The 17,586-nt window shown below is 37.3% G+C and overlaps 1 protein-coding gene across 4 annotated transcripts in view; it reads right to left on the reverse strand.

The window, feature by feature from the left end:
• Positions 1 to 12,079: 12,079 nt before the first annotated feature.
• ypel1 (yippee-like 1) overlaps positions 12,080 to 17,586 on the reverse strand; it is a 29,163-nt gene continuing 23,656 nt past the window's right edge. For all 4 annotated transcript variants that reach the window (XM_019263534.2, XM_019263533.2, XM_010747978.3 and 1 more), the window contains exon 5: positions 12,080 to 17,068. In XM_019263534.2, the coding sequence (XP_019119079.1) occupies positions 16,979 to 17,068 (90 nt within the window). In that variant the 3' untranslated portion in view covers positions 12,080 to 16,978. The remainder of the gene's footprint in view (positions 17,069 to 17,586) is intronic.

A 17,586-nucleotide genomic window follows, 5' to 3' on the forward strand; every position in this document is an offset into this window, starting at 1 on the left:
CCACACAGCCTCAACTGATTCCGTTTTCTCAGTCCACACTAAAATGCAGAGCTGTTTCCTGATGTATCTGCTTTAGAGACAGTTCATTTTGATATTTAGTTTTATCTGAGTGAAAAATTGCAAAGTATTGATGGAAGACCAAAAGAGGAATGAAAAAACATGACATTTGACATATTTTTTTTTTAGTTTAGTGTGGACATTAAGAAGAGAGTCACGTCTCTTCCCTCTCTTTTTACCCACCAGCTTAAAAATAATATTTTGTCTTTGCATACAGCAACAAAAAACACAAATATTAGACAAGTTGGAGAGCAGATGCCTCAGATACACTTCTGGAAAGCACTGGAATGGGATGGAGAACCTGACGGAGACATGGCGCAACCTGAACATGATGCAGGTGTATCTGCCCTGAGTACCATAAAAATCTAAAATGGCCACCATAGTACAATTTCAAACAAACAACCTGTTGTTCCTTTTATATAAACGAAATGTTTCCTAGAAATGCCTAAAGCCGCAGGTGTTCACACAGCAAACGTAAACACTTGAATGGTCAGAGGACTTAAATCATCATTCCCTCTAAGATCCTGATTGCACAGGTGAAACAGTGGTATTGGTGATGGCACCCTTGTGTCACATAACACATAATTTATTGGATGCTTGGTTATCGCCCTAATGCTGCTCCACTCGAGCCTCATTATTTAGCTGTGCTGTTGGCAGCAGCTGCCAAGCTTTGAGCTTTTACCTGAATGAATACACCCTCGAGTGTCCTCAGTGTCTTCCCTGCCTGAGCGAGCTGAAGCTTTGTAAATACAGGAGGTGGAAAATGAAGTTGGTGCCCTCCAAAACTCAAGTTGCAAACCTACACAAATGCCCTTTTTCACACATGATGTCCTAAAACAGAGCCGCGGTGCAATTGGAAAGTCATTCGTTTTCCCAACTGCCCTGTCAGTGCAGCAGCAGAAAATGACTTTCAGCAGGTTCCAAGTCACTAATTGAATGAATAATTGAGGTCTGCGGTTCTTACAGACTGAGGAGTGACAAGCAAACTGTAACTTTAGAAACTAAGTTGCTCGCAGTTACTATTACAGTTACTTTTTTATTAGGTACACCTGTCGTGTGGAATCGAGTGCAATCCTATACACCTGCCATGTAATATATACTGTCTTTGTGATGCTTTAAATGCTTAGAGTCTTAAATCTCACCCCACACACACACACTCAGTTGTGACATTGTACCAAATGTGATTAAAGAAATCATGAGCCAAATTTCTGTTGATAACATGAGAGCAAGGACATTGCAAAAGCATTTTTCTTCCAGACAATTTCTAGATTCATTAGGTATCATGTGCAGAGTTGTTATATGGAATACTTAAAATCATTAGTCCTGTTTGGATTTTAGTTTTATCTCTTAGAAAAGGCCAAGTAGAGGACACAGTCCTCACCCTACCTCTTGCGTACTGTAATAAAAACTGACCAGAAATCTCTCAGCATATGAGCATAAAATTGTAATACAAGTCTGTGCACTTCATCATCTCTCATCTCTCTCACTTACTTTTTATTTCCAGGCCTTTTGAAGTCGACTACTGAGAATAGACAGCAGAGATACTGTAGGGGAAGACAGTGGGTACATTTTTAGTAGTTACAGTCAGCTTCTTACTCCCTATGTATTTCAACAGCATCCCAGATTTTTTCAGACATTCTAGGAATATCATTACCTTTTTTTTTATTTCAGCCATCATACTGACTTTTAAATCATCTTCATTCTCAAATTTCTTTTTCTTATAGAAGGACTTTGTCTATACTGTGTATTAGGACTAGGGTTTTTAGTCATGCCGGCTGCATGACACCACTTTAGTTCAAACTGAAATATCTCAGCAACTACCGCATGAATTACCAAGAAATCTGGTACAGACATTTACAGTGGCATCGATGACCCCCTGACTATTCATCTAGCTCCACTATAAAGTTGACATATGTTAACAATAATAAGTGCATCATAGGGGCATTCATAATTCTTTATGACTACACTCATAAACAGATATAATGCATCATACAAAATTATAGATGTGACTTACAATAAATTATTATTTCGAGGGTCTTATGGATGCTCTTGACTTGAGTCCATGCAGTGTCAGAAGTTATCATTGTATTACTATTGTAATATGCATATATTATGTTAAGTAAAGTGTTGATGCGTCTATAATAATATATGCTGAAATATGAAGTAAACATGAATCTGAATATTCCATATCATCAATATCACTTTTATTGGACAGATATGTGTAAACATACAAGGAATTTGACTCTGGTTTCTCTTTGCTCTCAGTGTACATACAGAAACATTAATCTACTATGTACAGATAAATATATACAGAAATATGTCGATCTATATATATGAACAACAGTTAGTTTTACATAAACAAGGTTTGATATCTTGCCTTAAGTGAAGAGACACCAAATTCATTTTCATTTGGAACATACTGCCAGCTTTAAACAGTGGCTTTGACAGTGAATATCATAATTTCTCTCGGCTGTGTTTTGTCGAATACGCCTGGCTTTCATAGAGATGTTCCCTACAGAGCCCAAACAAACCTCCAACCTTCAGTCTTACTGTCCCCTGAGGGACCTGCTGTCAACACCAGTGTCCAGGCCTTTTTATATCTTGCCTTTTCAAAATTACAACCATCAGCTGTCTGTCTGCTTTCATTTCACAGAGCAGCCCTCCATTTTACATGTAGCAACCATTTCATTGAAACTGTTCTGAAAGTAATAGGGATGACTTGTTACTTTTTGAAATAAGGAAATGAATCACCCATCCTGGAAAAGGAGGTATCTGTGACTTTCAACACTCCTTTCCTTTCTGCGCCACAGCAAGGGCAAAGGGTTTATTTGAGCTCCCAGCTGTAGCATTTTAATCTAAAACATTTATGATGTTACACAGTCCGGAGAGAGATGTCGAGGTGAACCACAGAAACTCTCCACTATCAGAAAAGCTCCTATACAGACACTTTTGTGGATTATGTGTTTGACATATCAAATCTCTACCGAGTCATACGCAGACGCATTTAAAAGCAACATTTCCTAAATATCATTTAGTAATAATACGTGACAACATGCCTCAGCTGTATTATTTCTGCTAATACGCAGTTATAAAACTGTGTTTTTTGGAAGGGAATAGTATAGTGTCTCTGTAACATAAAGGTCAAATGAACATGAAGGTGCCAATTCTTTATAAATGTAAATGTAACTTGATTTGAAGAATATCATACATGGAGAAATATGTGTGTTTCACAGTTTTTGTGCAGGTTACAATGAGTGTGAAATAGGATTTCAACAGTGGTTCTCTCTGCCCTAAGGGATGACCAGGAGTGAATAAGGAGTGATACAAACTTGTGCTACTATTCTGCCCTGTAGCGCACTAACCTGGATCTATTCTTACTGTTTTCATTGCCTTCCAAAAAAAAAAAAATATATATATATATATTATAGTATATATATATATATATATTTCAGTACTAACCTACTTAATATTAATGTTATTATGAACATTAGCTAGATCACTTATATGCAAGCAAACGTGGGTAGATAATATTTCGACTTTGCCCACAAATGTCCTGCAGTTAAATATAACCTTTAATGTGTATTTGAAAAAAATGCATGTATGTATCTGAATGTGAATTTTTAAAATAATAACAACAATTTGCTCTGATTTGTGTTAAGTTTGAAGTTTGAGTCGGTGAAACTGCCTCTGGAAGTTGTTCTAAACCTGAGCATCCACAATGAGACAGTTCGGGATGACTCCAAATCTTTTTTTTTATGCTTTGTGCTCCAGTAAAAACACGTCTTCACAAGACAATTCACCGACAGTACAAGCACTTTTAAAGGTGGGACTGAATCATAAGCAGCTTCACTGGGGACTCGTCTCCGAAATGAAGTGTAACTGCAGTTTGAATTTGTGATTATGTTCTTGTTTGTTCCAGTGTGCTTTCAAGCGAATTCCATTTAACTTTTACTAGAAAGCAGAAACGGTAAACAAACAGTCTTGAAGCTGCTTCTGTGTTGCCAAGCAACAAAAGCAGCTGTTGCCTTTGTCTGTGAAAAGGGACAATCCAGGCAATTTGATGGCTTTCAAGGGACAACATGAAAGGGTTAGAAATCAACAACGCTGCTTTTCCAAATATGATATTTTACTGGCTTTTCCTTGTGAAGGGGGCTGCAAGGAATTATCAAAATGGCTTCTGAATGCATCTAGTATAATTCACAGACCTTTCCACACAATGAGATCAAACAAAATATCCTGATTACTGCCAGAAGATTGGGCATTGAGAGAGTAAGGAGAAAAAGAACATCAGAAAAAAGAAAGCAGCAAAGGATCTGTTCATCTGAAATGTCTTCCCCAAAAAACCTTTCACCACTTACTGTTTCCGGTGTTTTCATTTGTTGCTCCTGTTGTCAGGAAGTCAAGAATGGGGACGTCATCTTCTTGTGCCATTTTAAGAAATATAGTGACAAAAGTGTCCATAAAAATGACGCCAAGTACGGATGACAAAAATGCATGTGTACAGATTGTGGTAAATTGACTTATAACTCGGATGTCTGCTCATTTCTTCAGCTCCTGAGAAAAAATATCTGTCTGTTTAGCTGCTCGTCCTACCGGGCACATTTTACTTGATTTGATATAGTGCTGTGCATGTTTGTTTGTAGAAGTAAAAGAGGTATAAATGCCAAACTGCACATAGAAATGGTCGGCATGGTGATGAGCCTTTAGGTTAATTTGTTATATTAGCACTAAAAAAGGACAGGGAGCACCTCCAGACGGCTGTAAAACATTACAGACCCTGACGTCCGCCCTCACCTGTTCCTTTCAAAGAGATAACTGCTAATGTGACAGTCTCCCTTGTTAAGTTGGTGCGTCAGCAGAAGATTTCTGACACACTGCGTTTAGTACACATCTCTGCTTCAGTACCATCCTTTCAATGACATCACTCATTTCTTCTCTCATTGGACAAAGTGCTTGTCAGCCTTACACACTGACCAATGGTGGCTTGTGTGGCGCCCGGGTGGTTCGGTGGAAAGGAGTGTGGCAGATGCAGTGCTGTAGCCATGGCGACAGTGGATGCTGAGCACTGCCACGACTTTGTGTAGGCAGAGTCTGAATGGGGATGACATCACTCAGGGAGACAGGAGAAAAACAACATCTCCTTCAGTTCCTGTGTCTGTTTTTCTGCCCGTGACGATAACACCAAATGTTATTTGGAGACTGATGACGTTTGATTCTTTGGACGGAAATACCTGGAAATTAAATTTGATTACCTGCAAAGCAGTCACAAATTGTTCATGTCTTTATGATTTAGTGAATGAAAAGATTTAACCATTTATGGTTTATGAAAGCTAGTACTGATGTTTTGTGTACTGTAGCCACCAAAATCCAGCATGTATGCCAAGATTTTGCTGTTGCTTGAATATGGTTTTGCCCCAGTGTCATATATTAAAAAGCTTTGATTGTGTAGAATTATAGAATTAATACACCATGAAGGAATGCTAGAATAAAACAACGTGAAATAGGGTGGAAAAGCTGTAATTATGTACATGGATAATATACCATCAGATAGAAAAAGTACATTTGAAACAGAAAATAAATATATTATATTTATATATTTATAGAGTGAGTCAAAAACTACAAAATTAGAGATGAATGGTGTTATAACTATAGATATTTTTAAACTATGTATCAGATAAAGTATATCACAAACTAGATTCATAAACCCAATCTCCTCTCTCTCTCTCTCGCTCTCTCTCTCTGAGTCACTGCTCTGGGGATGAGGGCCGGCCCCTCCTTCAGATGACATCAGAGGGCTTGAAATAGCAGCAGCATTAAAGCTTCCAGTCATGGGAGCCTGCTGCGAGGCCTGCAGCCCAGGGCAGCCACTTCCAGCTGAGGGGGAGCTAGTGCTGGAGGCACAGACAGGGTTGAAAAAAAAAACAAAAAAACAAAGTGACAGAGGAGACAATGAAGTGGCAGTAGCAACAAGTCAAAGGGGGTCATCGGCTTAACATCCTTTGAGAGCTAATATCAATGCAGAGGGGGTGCAAAATGCAAGGGCGGCAATTATGCGCTGTCAAATGAAGTGCCTGAATAATTTTTCACTGCATGGTGGACTTTCTTTGTCTCCTGTTTCCTTACTGTACACTCAAAGCACCAGTGAACTGGTAAACCACTGAACCCCAAGGCTGAGCTTTGTGGATTTTATATTTACCATAGCTACTTTTACTGACTTTGGAAGACATTATATTTATATATGAATGTGAATATTGTTATACTGAATAATACTGATTCTTTTTCTCTTAAAAACGTTCCTAAAAGCTTTTAGTACTTAGTGCCATACCGTAGTGTTTCTAACACTAAAACTTTCAGACATTGCCTGTTAATCAAACAGCGTAGGTGTTTTTATTTGTATTTTCAGTTAATATGGTTTAAGCTAAAAAAAAAAAAAAAGAAAAAATAACCTATATAAAAAGTCACTGCTTATAATAACTTTCCATGCTAACAAACAAATCTGAAATAAAAGTTGAATTTGTCAAACAGTGGATGTAGCCTACATTCTGGACAGATGTCAGTGAGTGTTAGTCAGTGAGCAACATATGTGCAGTTCGGGTATTTGTTGACACTGATTTCAAAACTGAAAGAAACATCATAAAGTTATGTTTCTCTTCTTTTCCTGCATATATAAATTCACACATTGCAGTCAAACTGCTTCTAAGCACAACATCTTTGCTTAAATTGAAACATTTTTTCTTTGCATTGATTTATATTGGGTTGCGTTGCTTGATAAGTTCACTCTGTGACCAGTCTGATGACACCTTTTTGAAGGAGGGCTGGTTGGATAATTGGGCATATGTAGAATGTGATTATGATATCTGTGACGACTTGCTTAAATCTTTAATCTAACCATAGATCAGATCAGAAAACACTTATGTGAACTGTTTTTGGAGTTGTCTTAAAAGGCATGGATACATTATTTAGATGTTTAGGTGAAAGCAGCATCTACCATGAATGATGAAGCCAGTCATTTCTGTTTTAGATCACTTTAAAGAAGGCTCAACCTCCCTCCCACTGTCAGTTTACCTCTCACCCTCCTTGTTTCCCTCACACCCAAACACTTACTTATCTGTCTCCTTCCTCTCTTATCTGTCTAAATACACAGGAACTGTCTATGCTGATGATGGAGTGTAAAAAAAAACCTATGTCCAAAAAAACCCTCCACACACACACACACACACACACAGAGGGAGGGAGAGAGAGAGAGAGAGACCCCCTCCTGTGGAAGAGCTTGAACTGTGTGACCAAGTGTCACAGTGAAGTAGGTCAGGAGACGAGAGGACTGTGAGCATGAGAATAACACGCACTGACACAAACAGCTAACACCACTACCTCCTGTCCGTCTGCAGCCATCACAACAATAACATTCCTACACCCCCCATATTCCCTCTCTGTCTGTGTGTACAGGATATGTTCTTTACAAAGTAAAGGTTAAATTTGATTCACACTGGGGCCGGACGCTCTGAAATATGCATGCACTAAAAGTAGCACGAGGTGCTCTGGATAAACACATCCACTAAGTGGAGTATGCTCTGTTTCTCACGTCTGCACTCAGTCATCTCAGTCGTCTATGCATCAAGACCTATATATATATATATATATCTATCTTATATTTATATATATATCTTATATATATATATATATATATATACATCTCTATCTGAAATATATATGAATATCTCTATGAATATATTCTATGAATATATTATATAATCTTATCTATATATATATATATTATATCTCTATATATATCTATATCTCTATTCTAGATATATTATCTATATATTAATATCTATATATCTATAATATATATATTCTATATATATATATGATTTTCTGCTGGCAGTTTTTAATTTATCTATCAAAGAAGCAAATTAAATTGTTGTAAATGTGGTTTCATACCGACACCAAAGTTGTGCAAAAAACAAACAAACATATGAACCAATTACTTTTAATTAGCAATGACTGTGGATTAAAGAAAGAGGTCTCATCCTTATGTAAGTAATGGATGTAAGGTCAGCACAGGTCAGTCCCTTTCTTATGCAAAAAGATGAAAGGGTTATTGTGTTATTGTTAAACTTTACTGTTTTGTTATTTTTACTGCCACTTATGATATGATCAGGTATGTACCAACCAAACTGCCAAAATGTGTCCAAATGGCTCTTTAGAAACCTATGGGTAACATTACGCATATCGTGTCCATGCTTTATACTGTCAGTGGTATATGCCGAACATATGCTGTTGATTTATTATATTCATGTGAAAATGTTGCATGGTGCTGCTTTAAGAACAAGCCAAGTGAGATAAATTAGAGGCTGACAGGCTGCTTTGTGCTTGAAGACAAGCCAGTCACCTCAAGGACATCGAAACACGAGGCTGTGTGGGCATCAGAATCACATGTAAGGAGATGGATAGAAAGCACTGTGCAGGGAAAAATCTCCTACTGCTATAGTAACTCCAGTCCATTCAGCTTGTCCTCTCTCAATTCCATCCATATCAGCTTTTATTGTTTTGTAAATGTTTGTTTTGTTTTATTTTTTATTGCGTTTTAATGTACAGCACATTGAGTGTCCATGTAATCAAAGGTGCTCAATAAGTGCCACTGCCACACTATAAACATCTTTACCAAATGTACTATATCAAAGGATTTATGTCTAATTAACTGTACTGCAGCCCATCTGATAATTGTGCAGCAAAATGACTTCATTTTAACTTAAATAGTGAGTTTAATTACAGGGTAGGTGCAGAGCATATTGTGTCACCTGCAATTGGCAGTGCAGATATAGTTTTAGTTTTATTTTCTGAGATTTTGAGATATTTGCTGCTGAGTTTTCTTCCACAACTTTGTTTGCAGTGCTCACAGCAGTGAAAAATGCTCTGTTGGATACAAGCATTGGACTATTAAAGATTTATTGGGAGCTATCTTTTTTCTGACTTGTGCCTTGAGATTGAGATTCGATCCAGCTCCTGAAAAAGTTTTCAGCCATGCTGACATCTATAGATGGTAATGTCAGTTGGTTGGTCCACCACTTTGGTCCAGACTGATATATCTCAAAAACTATAAAATGGATTGCCATGACATTTTTTTACAGACATCCATGGTCCCCAGAGGATTCAATCTGATCATTATTGATTTTTTAATCTAGCACTGGGGTTAATATTTGTGGAAAAACTGATGACATTCCCATCGCCACAGCTGTACAACATTATCACTATGAGCATGTTAGCAAGCTGATGTTAACATTTAGCTCAGAGTGTCAAGAGTGTCAATATTGTTTAGATTAGATTCTTCACTGTGTTTTGCGTTTGAAAAAGAAATGTGGATAATCCACAGACCTCATTTAAAAATAGTTTCCAATGGAGATCCCAGATATATAGTAAAGTAATTAAATTTAGATACAGCCTCTCATGATCAAGTATTGATGTTTTCACATCTCAGGTCAGTCTCAGTGTGACAGTCTGATGTCTGATGTTTCAGTTTATTCTATAATACATGAACTTGCTAACTCTTAAGGCCGCCCAACTTCTTTATTCCACACACACCTCACATAAACAATCTCTTAATTTACAGCAAAAGCAGGAAACAGACTGAGCACCATCACCTGCAGCCTTCACAGGTGGGAGGGAAATATTTGTTCAAGGAGTTTTGTGTTTCATTCCTGGTTTATTTTACAGATTTATAAATGGATTTATGGATTATAGATGTTATAATACCATCAATTTGTTTCCCTATATATGGATTATTCTATCTTTATTACACTGCACATGAGCTCTGATATCTGTCTCTTTAGTAGTTTCCATTTGCTCTAAAGTGATGCTTATTTTTCAGTCCATAAAAAAATAATTATTTATTTTATTATGTTTCAATAATTTAATATTAATGCAACAATAAAGCTTGAAAACACCAAGGGAAATAATTGAATTTCATTCCATTTCAAATATGTGTGTAGTACCTAAATCCAGTTCTACCAGGATTAGTGTGATTACATTTTAAAAGTCAAGTCAAAAATATACTGGAGCCCCTGTACAAATTACACCAAGTGTTTCAACAGTAGAATGTAAACTTCTCCTGGGTTGTTTTATATAATAATAATATTTTAAGGGTATGAGCAACGGACTTGTTTGACTGTGGAGCTTTATAGACAAATATTATCTTGTCAATTAGAATGGCCTTAAAACTTTGTTATTGAAAGAGCAAAGATGATTAATAATTTCAAACAGCAGGAAAAAATGAATCTGTAAACAGTTGAAAACTTACTATGAAAGCTAATAGATCCCCTTTTCTTACTCAACAGCATTGTCTAGTTGTAGGTTATATGTAGATGCTTACTACTTGATATTTTTGGGCACTTGCTTGTCTAAGCCTGAGAATGTAGAATATGATAAATATGATAATTAGCAAAAATAAGGATGTATGAATTTGTTAGATATTGGGTGTCCAGTCAGTTTGATCACTGTGGCAGAGATGTATTTCATTAACATAAAGTTAAAGTGAGATAAACAGTTGTGTCATCAGCATAGAAGTATAAATAACTCCTGAGATACAGCACATATAATCCAACAAAGCGGAGGAACCAGTGCACACTGACTTAATTTGAGGGGCAAGGTTAGAATCACATCATTGTTCAGTTAGTTGGGATAGAACTTTACAGTAACAGTTTACATGTCTAATGACTTCTTGAAGAAAAAAGTATGATAAAGAAAATCCTAGAAGGGCAGAAATCGAGTGTGGCAATTAATTCTTAACAGAGTTTTGGATACTAATCTTTTCATCAGATATTTTCTGATCTAAATGAGAAAAAGTCTTCAGCCATACACGATTTTATTTAACACTGATCCACGAGGAACAGTCCTGGCACATGCTCTTTTGTATATAATGCCATGTTCATATTTCCCAGATAAAGATATTGGTAGGGAAATTTGCATTGATACAAACCTCAGGTATCGTATTGTCACCAAGCAGTAATCCAAAACAAAAGTCAACAGAAAGTCAATAAACTTCACTACAGCTGACTTCTAGGTCAGTCCAAAAAAAAAAAAAACACCATTAGTGGAAAACTGCAGGTCTCTTGGTTATAAACTAATTAACTGACAGTCTGCCAGCCTGTCCACTTTCTGTCTGAGACTCACACATCAGTAGGGCAACCAATGAATTTCATGCTCCAGTAACTGTTTTACATTTAAAGGGCATTTGCTGACAGATTTTCTGCCAGGCCTGTAATATTTAATCATAAGTTCAGCCTCTGTCAAAGTGAATTTCATCACCTTTTCACACATATCACAAACTCCATAGACAACTTCCACTATTCAGCTCTATGGTCCTGCAACATGCTGAAGTTCTTAAGTTAATTTTCATCATTTACTGTTCTCGTAGCTTTGCACAACCTGTGGTTCTCGTAATGTATGACCATATATAACCAATGTTCATTTAGCTTGGAAGCCACTGCAATATATGACCATTGCAAATTATAAGCCTTGCGTAAAAAGAAAAGTCAAACTGTATAATTTCTATTTAAATGCATATTAACATGGACAATTAAAAGATTATCAGACGATTTAAAACACAAAATGAAAAACCCTACTATGAGATTGTTGCATAATTTTCAGAATAGTAAATATAATAATAATAATAATAATAATAATAAGATTTAGCATTAAATTGATTTATTTATTAGCCATCTGATGATACTGCTAACATTTTCTCAACCAAATAACAGCTGGTCAAGTGAAAGGACGAAAATAGACAAACTGTTTGTACTGTACACCTCTTCAAATTTGGGGTCTGTTCTGTTTCTCTTTATTTGTGTCACATGCAGATGTTTCATCATGTATGTTTATATATTTCAAAAATCAGATTCTTCTGAAGTTGAAATGAGTAGAATACATCTTTAGATACAGATTTAGACCTCCTAATGCCTCAATAAGTCCCTGAATAAAACAATTCCAAATAGTAACTCAAAAGTAATGACAACTTGACACAATCCACAACGTAATGCCATTGAAAATTTATTGTGATATCTGATAGTTTACATTAGAGTGAAAACAGACATGTGACATGGCTTTACTAAGACAGAATGCAAAGCAATGAAGACAAATAAAAAGCATAATATTTTTGTTTTTAAATTTAGGGAAAAAATAATAATAAAACAGGCACGACATATAGCCATTATAAATACAACATGCTTTAGACCTTAAACTGTAGTTTGACAGGCCTAAGAAAAGAACTTGTACAGTCTTTTCCCCTGTATACCCATCTTGCCTTTGAACAACATCCTTTCAGGTACGTTTAGACAGTAACAGAGTTCAAAAAGACAGTAGCCAGTGTCACAATAAAACAAAATAACAATAAAAAGTAAACAGATTTCAGCAGCAAATATCTACATTTTTCATCCAGGCTGCTTTGACGTGGTTAACATTCTACAGAAAGACAATGTCATAAGTGACAGGATATCTTCTCTTTAATTTTGGTATAGCAGTTGAATCTTCAGGGTACACTCCAACATGATCCCTGGCTTCCTTCCTGCCCACTGACACATGACACTGATGCATTTGATAGAACCTGGTTCTTATTTGGTACACACCGGCGGTGACACTGGCAACTGCTTTTTGTTGTTTTAACTTAGACTGATTGAAGGGAGAGTATAGGTGCTCCGCTCCCAGCAACCACTACTGGTGCCATCCTGGAGGTCCTTTGGAGAAACTGGTTGTGCGCATTCAACAGTTAGTAAGGAAGGTCAGACGTCTGTGGGTCCATTCAGTAATGATTTAAGCAGCCATGTATAGTCTGGTAAGATCTTTTTTTTCCAATATTAGCTACCAGTGCCGTTCTCATTGCTCTATGAGTTTGGAAAAACTTCTTATTTGCTATATTGGACAGTGAAGGCTGGCTGAGCAGATGAAAGCTGCATCCCAATTCAGGAGTTGCAAACTTTGAAGGATGCAGGACAGATACTGCATGTCCTCTCAAAATGAGACAGTGTGGCCTCATGGACATAAAACTAATGGTGCATTCAGGTGCTCCTTGACTACTAAAGTCAGTTGGAAATTAAAATAATCACACCACAAAGTCCATTTGGTAGCTGTTGTGGACCTTTCAATCTTCACACAATCTTCCTCAGCAGTTACTCAAGTTGTCATTGTAGATGGTCACATTTCTGTTCATGTGCTCAGTGCTCAGAAAATAACTAAAATTTGATCACCTACAGTTCTGTCACTGGGCAACTGATTAGCTGAGATAGATCATGTGATGTGATCAAACTTTCAGTCTCAGTAGTTTTTCAAGTTTGTCATCAGGAAATGGCTGACAAAGTGGTGAATACCAAGTAGTAAAGTCAGATAAGTTGTGTGATATGTTCATGAAATGTAGCTTGACAGCACTGATTACCACAGGACCATATTTCTCTACCTATTGATGACTGCTTGAATGCACCACTGACAGAACATCAGGCTGAAGAGGTTAGTTTCAAAGCCGTCTCTGGTTTCAAGTCATTTGCACCTCAACTGTGATGTTGCAGCGTGATGACACACCCTGAAGTACATTTCAACATCACTGCAGCCAGGCGAGTAGCTTAACAACCATGTCAGAACAGGTGTACAGAAGATTATGACCCCCCCTTGGGTGCGACAAATTCAAGCAAAAGACAGCTGCATTTGAAGGAGTCTTTAAATTACAGCAGGTCTTGTTTGACCTGTTTGGAGTCTTTGAATGTAAACCTCAGAGTATGCAGCCTCAGAATTGGGATGTAGCAAACTAAGCTCAGGTAGCTGACAAGCTATTATCAAAAACTCAAAATCAAACAGATCAGGGAAGTAACAGTTAATTTTCTCACAAAAAAAATCTCAAGAAATACAATCAGATATTCACAGCACAGTTAAGGACCTCCAATATGGCTGCCATTGGGTGTGTTTCATCACCTGAAATCCCTCTATACAGGAGGAGACACTGACTGTGGTGGAGAAAGGGTCTTGGTAAAGGCTCTCCCTGTGACATGGTGGGAGATTCCAGCTCGCCCTCAACGTCTACATGGCTCAGCAGAGACCTAAACACTGGCCCTCTAATGGGCTCTCACCACACAAGCTAAATAAACAAGCTAACAGGGAAAAAAAAACAAAAAAAACGGGATAAATCACTTTCAAACAAACTAACCTGGCTCTCGACCTCAAAGATCACTGGGAGAGTCAGTGAAACCGAACACGTGTGAAAGAAAAAAAAAAAAAAAAACAGGACAAATAAAAACACTTCCAAACCAAATAAAAAGAGAAAAAAAGAGAAATAAAACTGTCTGAGGAAAATAAACTAAACATTCACTTTTGTGTGTGTGCATGCATGTGGGCTGATACACATGCATGCACGCACACGCACACACACACACAGACACACACAGCCAGAGGTACAGTGAACAAAAGTGCTTCAAGTTGGGGAAGTAAAACAACTAACCCAGTAGAAATACGTATAAAACCTTAAATATGTTACTTTATGTACAAAAACTGTAACACGGGCCAATATCTCAGCTGTTTATGTCTTTATATTTTCAAGTAGGTATCACTGCTATCTATTAAGGGTTTGCATTGTCATCGTTTTTAGGATAAAAGGTCGTGTGATCTGACTGACCTTGCCGGCAAAGTAATCAATCACTGTTGATTTTTAAATCTTTCTCATTCCACCCTGCCCCACCTGCACCTGCTGCCATCTTTTTTTATCCCTTCAATAAAAAAAGTCAAACAACAAGCCCTGGGCATCCCGCATATTCCAAACCTCGCCCTCTCTGCTTTACTCTGAGAAATAATATACTGAATATCCATCTGATTTTGCACCTCTAAATCTTAACATAGAAAATATATGCGTGTATTTATACCAAGTCTCTGTTGTCCCAAAAACAAAACAGGGAAGAGCTCTGAGGATTTTTGGAGAAGAATTGAGGGCCACTTTGAACCAGAAGGGGGGGAAGACACATCGGTTCACATGACGGTTTTCAGAGTTATGCACTGCACAACAGAAAAAAAGAGGGGAGGCCGTTCATGTTTTGAAGAGGCACAAGATTCATACGGCTTAGAGGCAAATTACAGACGCCGTCCACAAAGAGACAATTCAAACGTCTAAGAGAGAAAGAGAGACGGATAAGCAATAAAGTGCAAAAGACCTACAAGACCGTGAAGAAATGACAGGATTTCTCGGATAGCAGCAAAGAATCAGAAGCTACACTTTCTCTCCAAAGGGGGTTCAAAAAAATCGATCAAAAACTGAAGAGGAAAAGCTGAATTTGTCGGTATAATTCCAATAAAATCAAACCAAATTATCTAGAAGTATCTAACAGACAGCTGCTAAACACACTACAGTCTTCACAGAGACAATAAAACCCTCAAACCGTCCAGTTCAAACTTTCTTTCCGTCTTCAACAATCTGTCGTTCATCTGTGAGAAGGCCATTAAAAAACAGACGAGAGCGAACAAGCTTTTTGCCTCTAAACTGAGATGAACCAAAGGCCTCTGCAAAGTGCAAACGAAGTAGCATTGTTCAAGTATGCCACTGTGTAATGCGTGAGCACACACACACACACACACACACACACACACAATGCATATATACACACAGTCATATGCATATATACATATGTGCATGACAGCAAATATATAGAATCCATGTTCCAATATCTACGTACTACGAACATTTTCATAGTATTTATGGATATGTAATCATACTATGTGTATATATATATTCATGTGTAGTTGTGTCTCTTATTGTTTCATTACTAGACAATGGAATAATACAGTCTGCCCTAATGTTTTATGACATGTGGACACTGATTTCAGTTCCCCAGTCTAGAAACTATTTCTGCTCCTTTCATGTCTTTTTCACTTATGGTACTGCTGCAAAATGGGACCAGCCACAATCGCATTTAGCCAAACACTACAAATATTTATATATCTATATATTTATATGTGTATGTATATATACGTATATGTATATAAATTTATTTATGTCAAACAAATACTAGGTGCTGCTTTCAATGCTTTTTGGATGCTGAAAAGTACCAGAAGGGGTGAAAATAAAGAAAATACACATGAAAAGGAAAAGGATAAAAACAGAAAATAACCAGGAATTAAAATCCCACACTACTGCAATCCCATCCATTGCCACTGATTTTTCTTTTTTTTTTTTTTTCTTAAAAAAAAAGCGAGATGCTGCTACATATTTGTAACTATGATAAACTCCCTTTCCCCTCCGTTCCTCACCCGTCCCTGATTGCTCATTTGGAAATTAGCAAAGAAAAACATGCTCAGCTATGGGCAGAAATACAACAAGCCAAAAAAACAAATAAACAGAACATGACAGACTTGACAGGGAAATAAAATGCTAACCAGTAACATCCATCTGCCATCAAACCGAAACCTTACCAAACCCAGAAGTTAAAACTAAAGCAAATAACATTAAACGAAAGTCGTCAAAGTCATTCGTCTCGCTGGATGGGCGAAATAAAGAAAACAAAGAAATGTCCTCTCAGTGAAGTCTATTTCGTTCGCATAGTGGTCGCCATAACACCACAATCACTTGTAAGCGTGGTTCGGTGGGGGGGATGGGGGGGTCTAACCCAAAAGCCCTGGAGCTGCAAAGGAGAACACACAATCTTTAAAGTAACGACAGGACTCCTGTGACGTGGTTTTTCAACAGCTGCTTCACTTCCTCGCCACCGTTTTTTTTTTTTTTTCTTTAAATGTCATTTGTTCTGTTCAGTTTCACGATGAGCAGGTGGGTGTGTGCACGTGGAGGAGGCGAGGGGTGGATGTTCGTGGAGGGTTTTTGTAAAGGAGGTGTGGGGAGGGGACTCCACGCTGTTCAATAAAGAGCATTCCAAGGTCAGAAAAAGAGAGAGCGGCCGGAGTGTCACTCCCATCCGTTGTCCTTGATCATATGAGCCAGCTCGATGATGAACTTTCCCTCTTTGTACTTTTGACTGCTTTCAAACGCGTGCTCCTGGAAAACACACAGAGAAAGAAAGAGAGAAAACTTGATTTACAAGAGCAACTTTGGACCAAGTTCACACTAGAAGCTATCGAAATCAGAAAATTTATTCCAATATTTTTTGAATTACTTAAACACATAAATAAATGTGGTAAAGATATGTCTGAATACACAAGTTGAACAAGTGATGTCACTGAATTGTAAATTATTTATTATCATTTTAATTATTTAATCCCACTGTCCCTAACTTGGTTCAAACTCAAAGAACTTTCCTTAAAATTCCAGTGGTGACGTTCAAAGATACAGTGAATGTTGAGATTAAGATTGTTTTTGTCAAACTTCTGTTTCCAAAGTCAAAAATGAATTTCAATTGAAAACAGTTTTATATTCCATGTGCTCCTCCCTGTCTTGCTGCTAGACATTAACAAAAAGTCACATAGTAAAGGAGTGTGGTCAGATGGACTTGTATTTTTATGTGATCACGGTCGAGAATAAGAAGAGTCTAAAATGTTTAAAAGGGTTTACATAAA

Source organism: Larimichthys crocea, chromosome III, assembly GCF_000972845.2.
Source record: "Larimichthys crocea isolate SSNF chromosome III, L_crocea_2.0, whole genome shotgun sequence".
Classification (NCBI taxonomy): Eukaryota; Metazoa; Chordata; class Actinopteri; family Sciaenidae; genus Larimichthys; species Larimichthys crocea.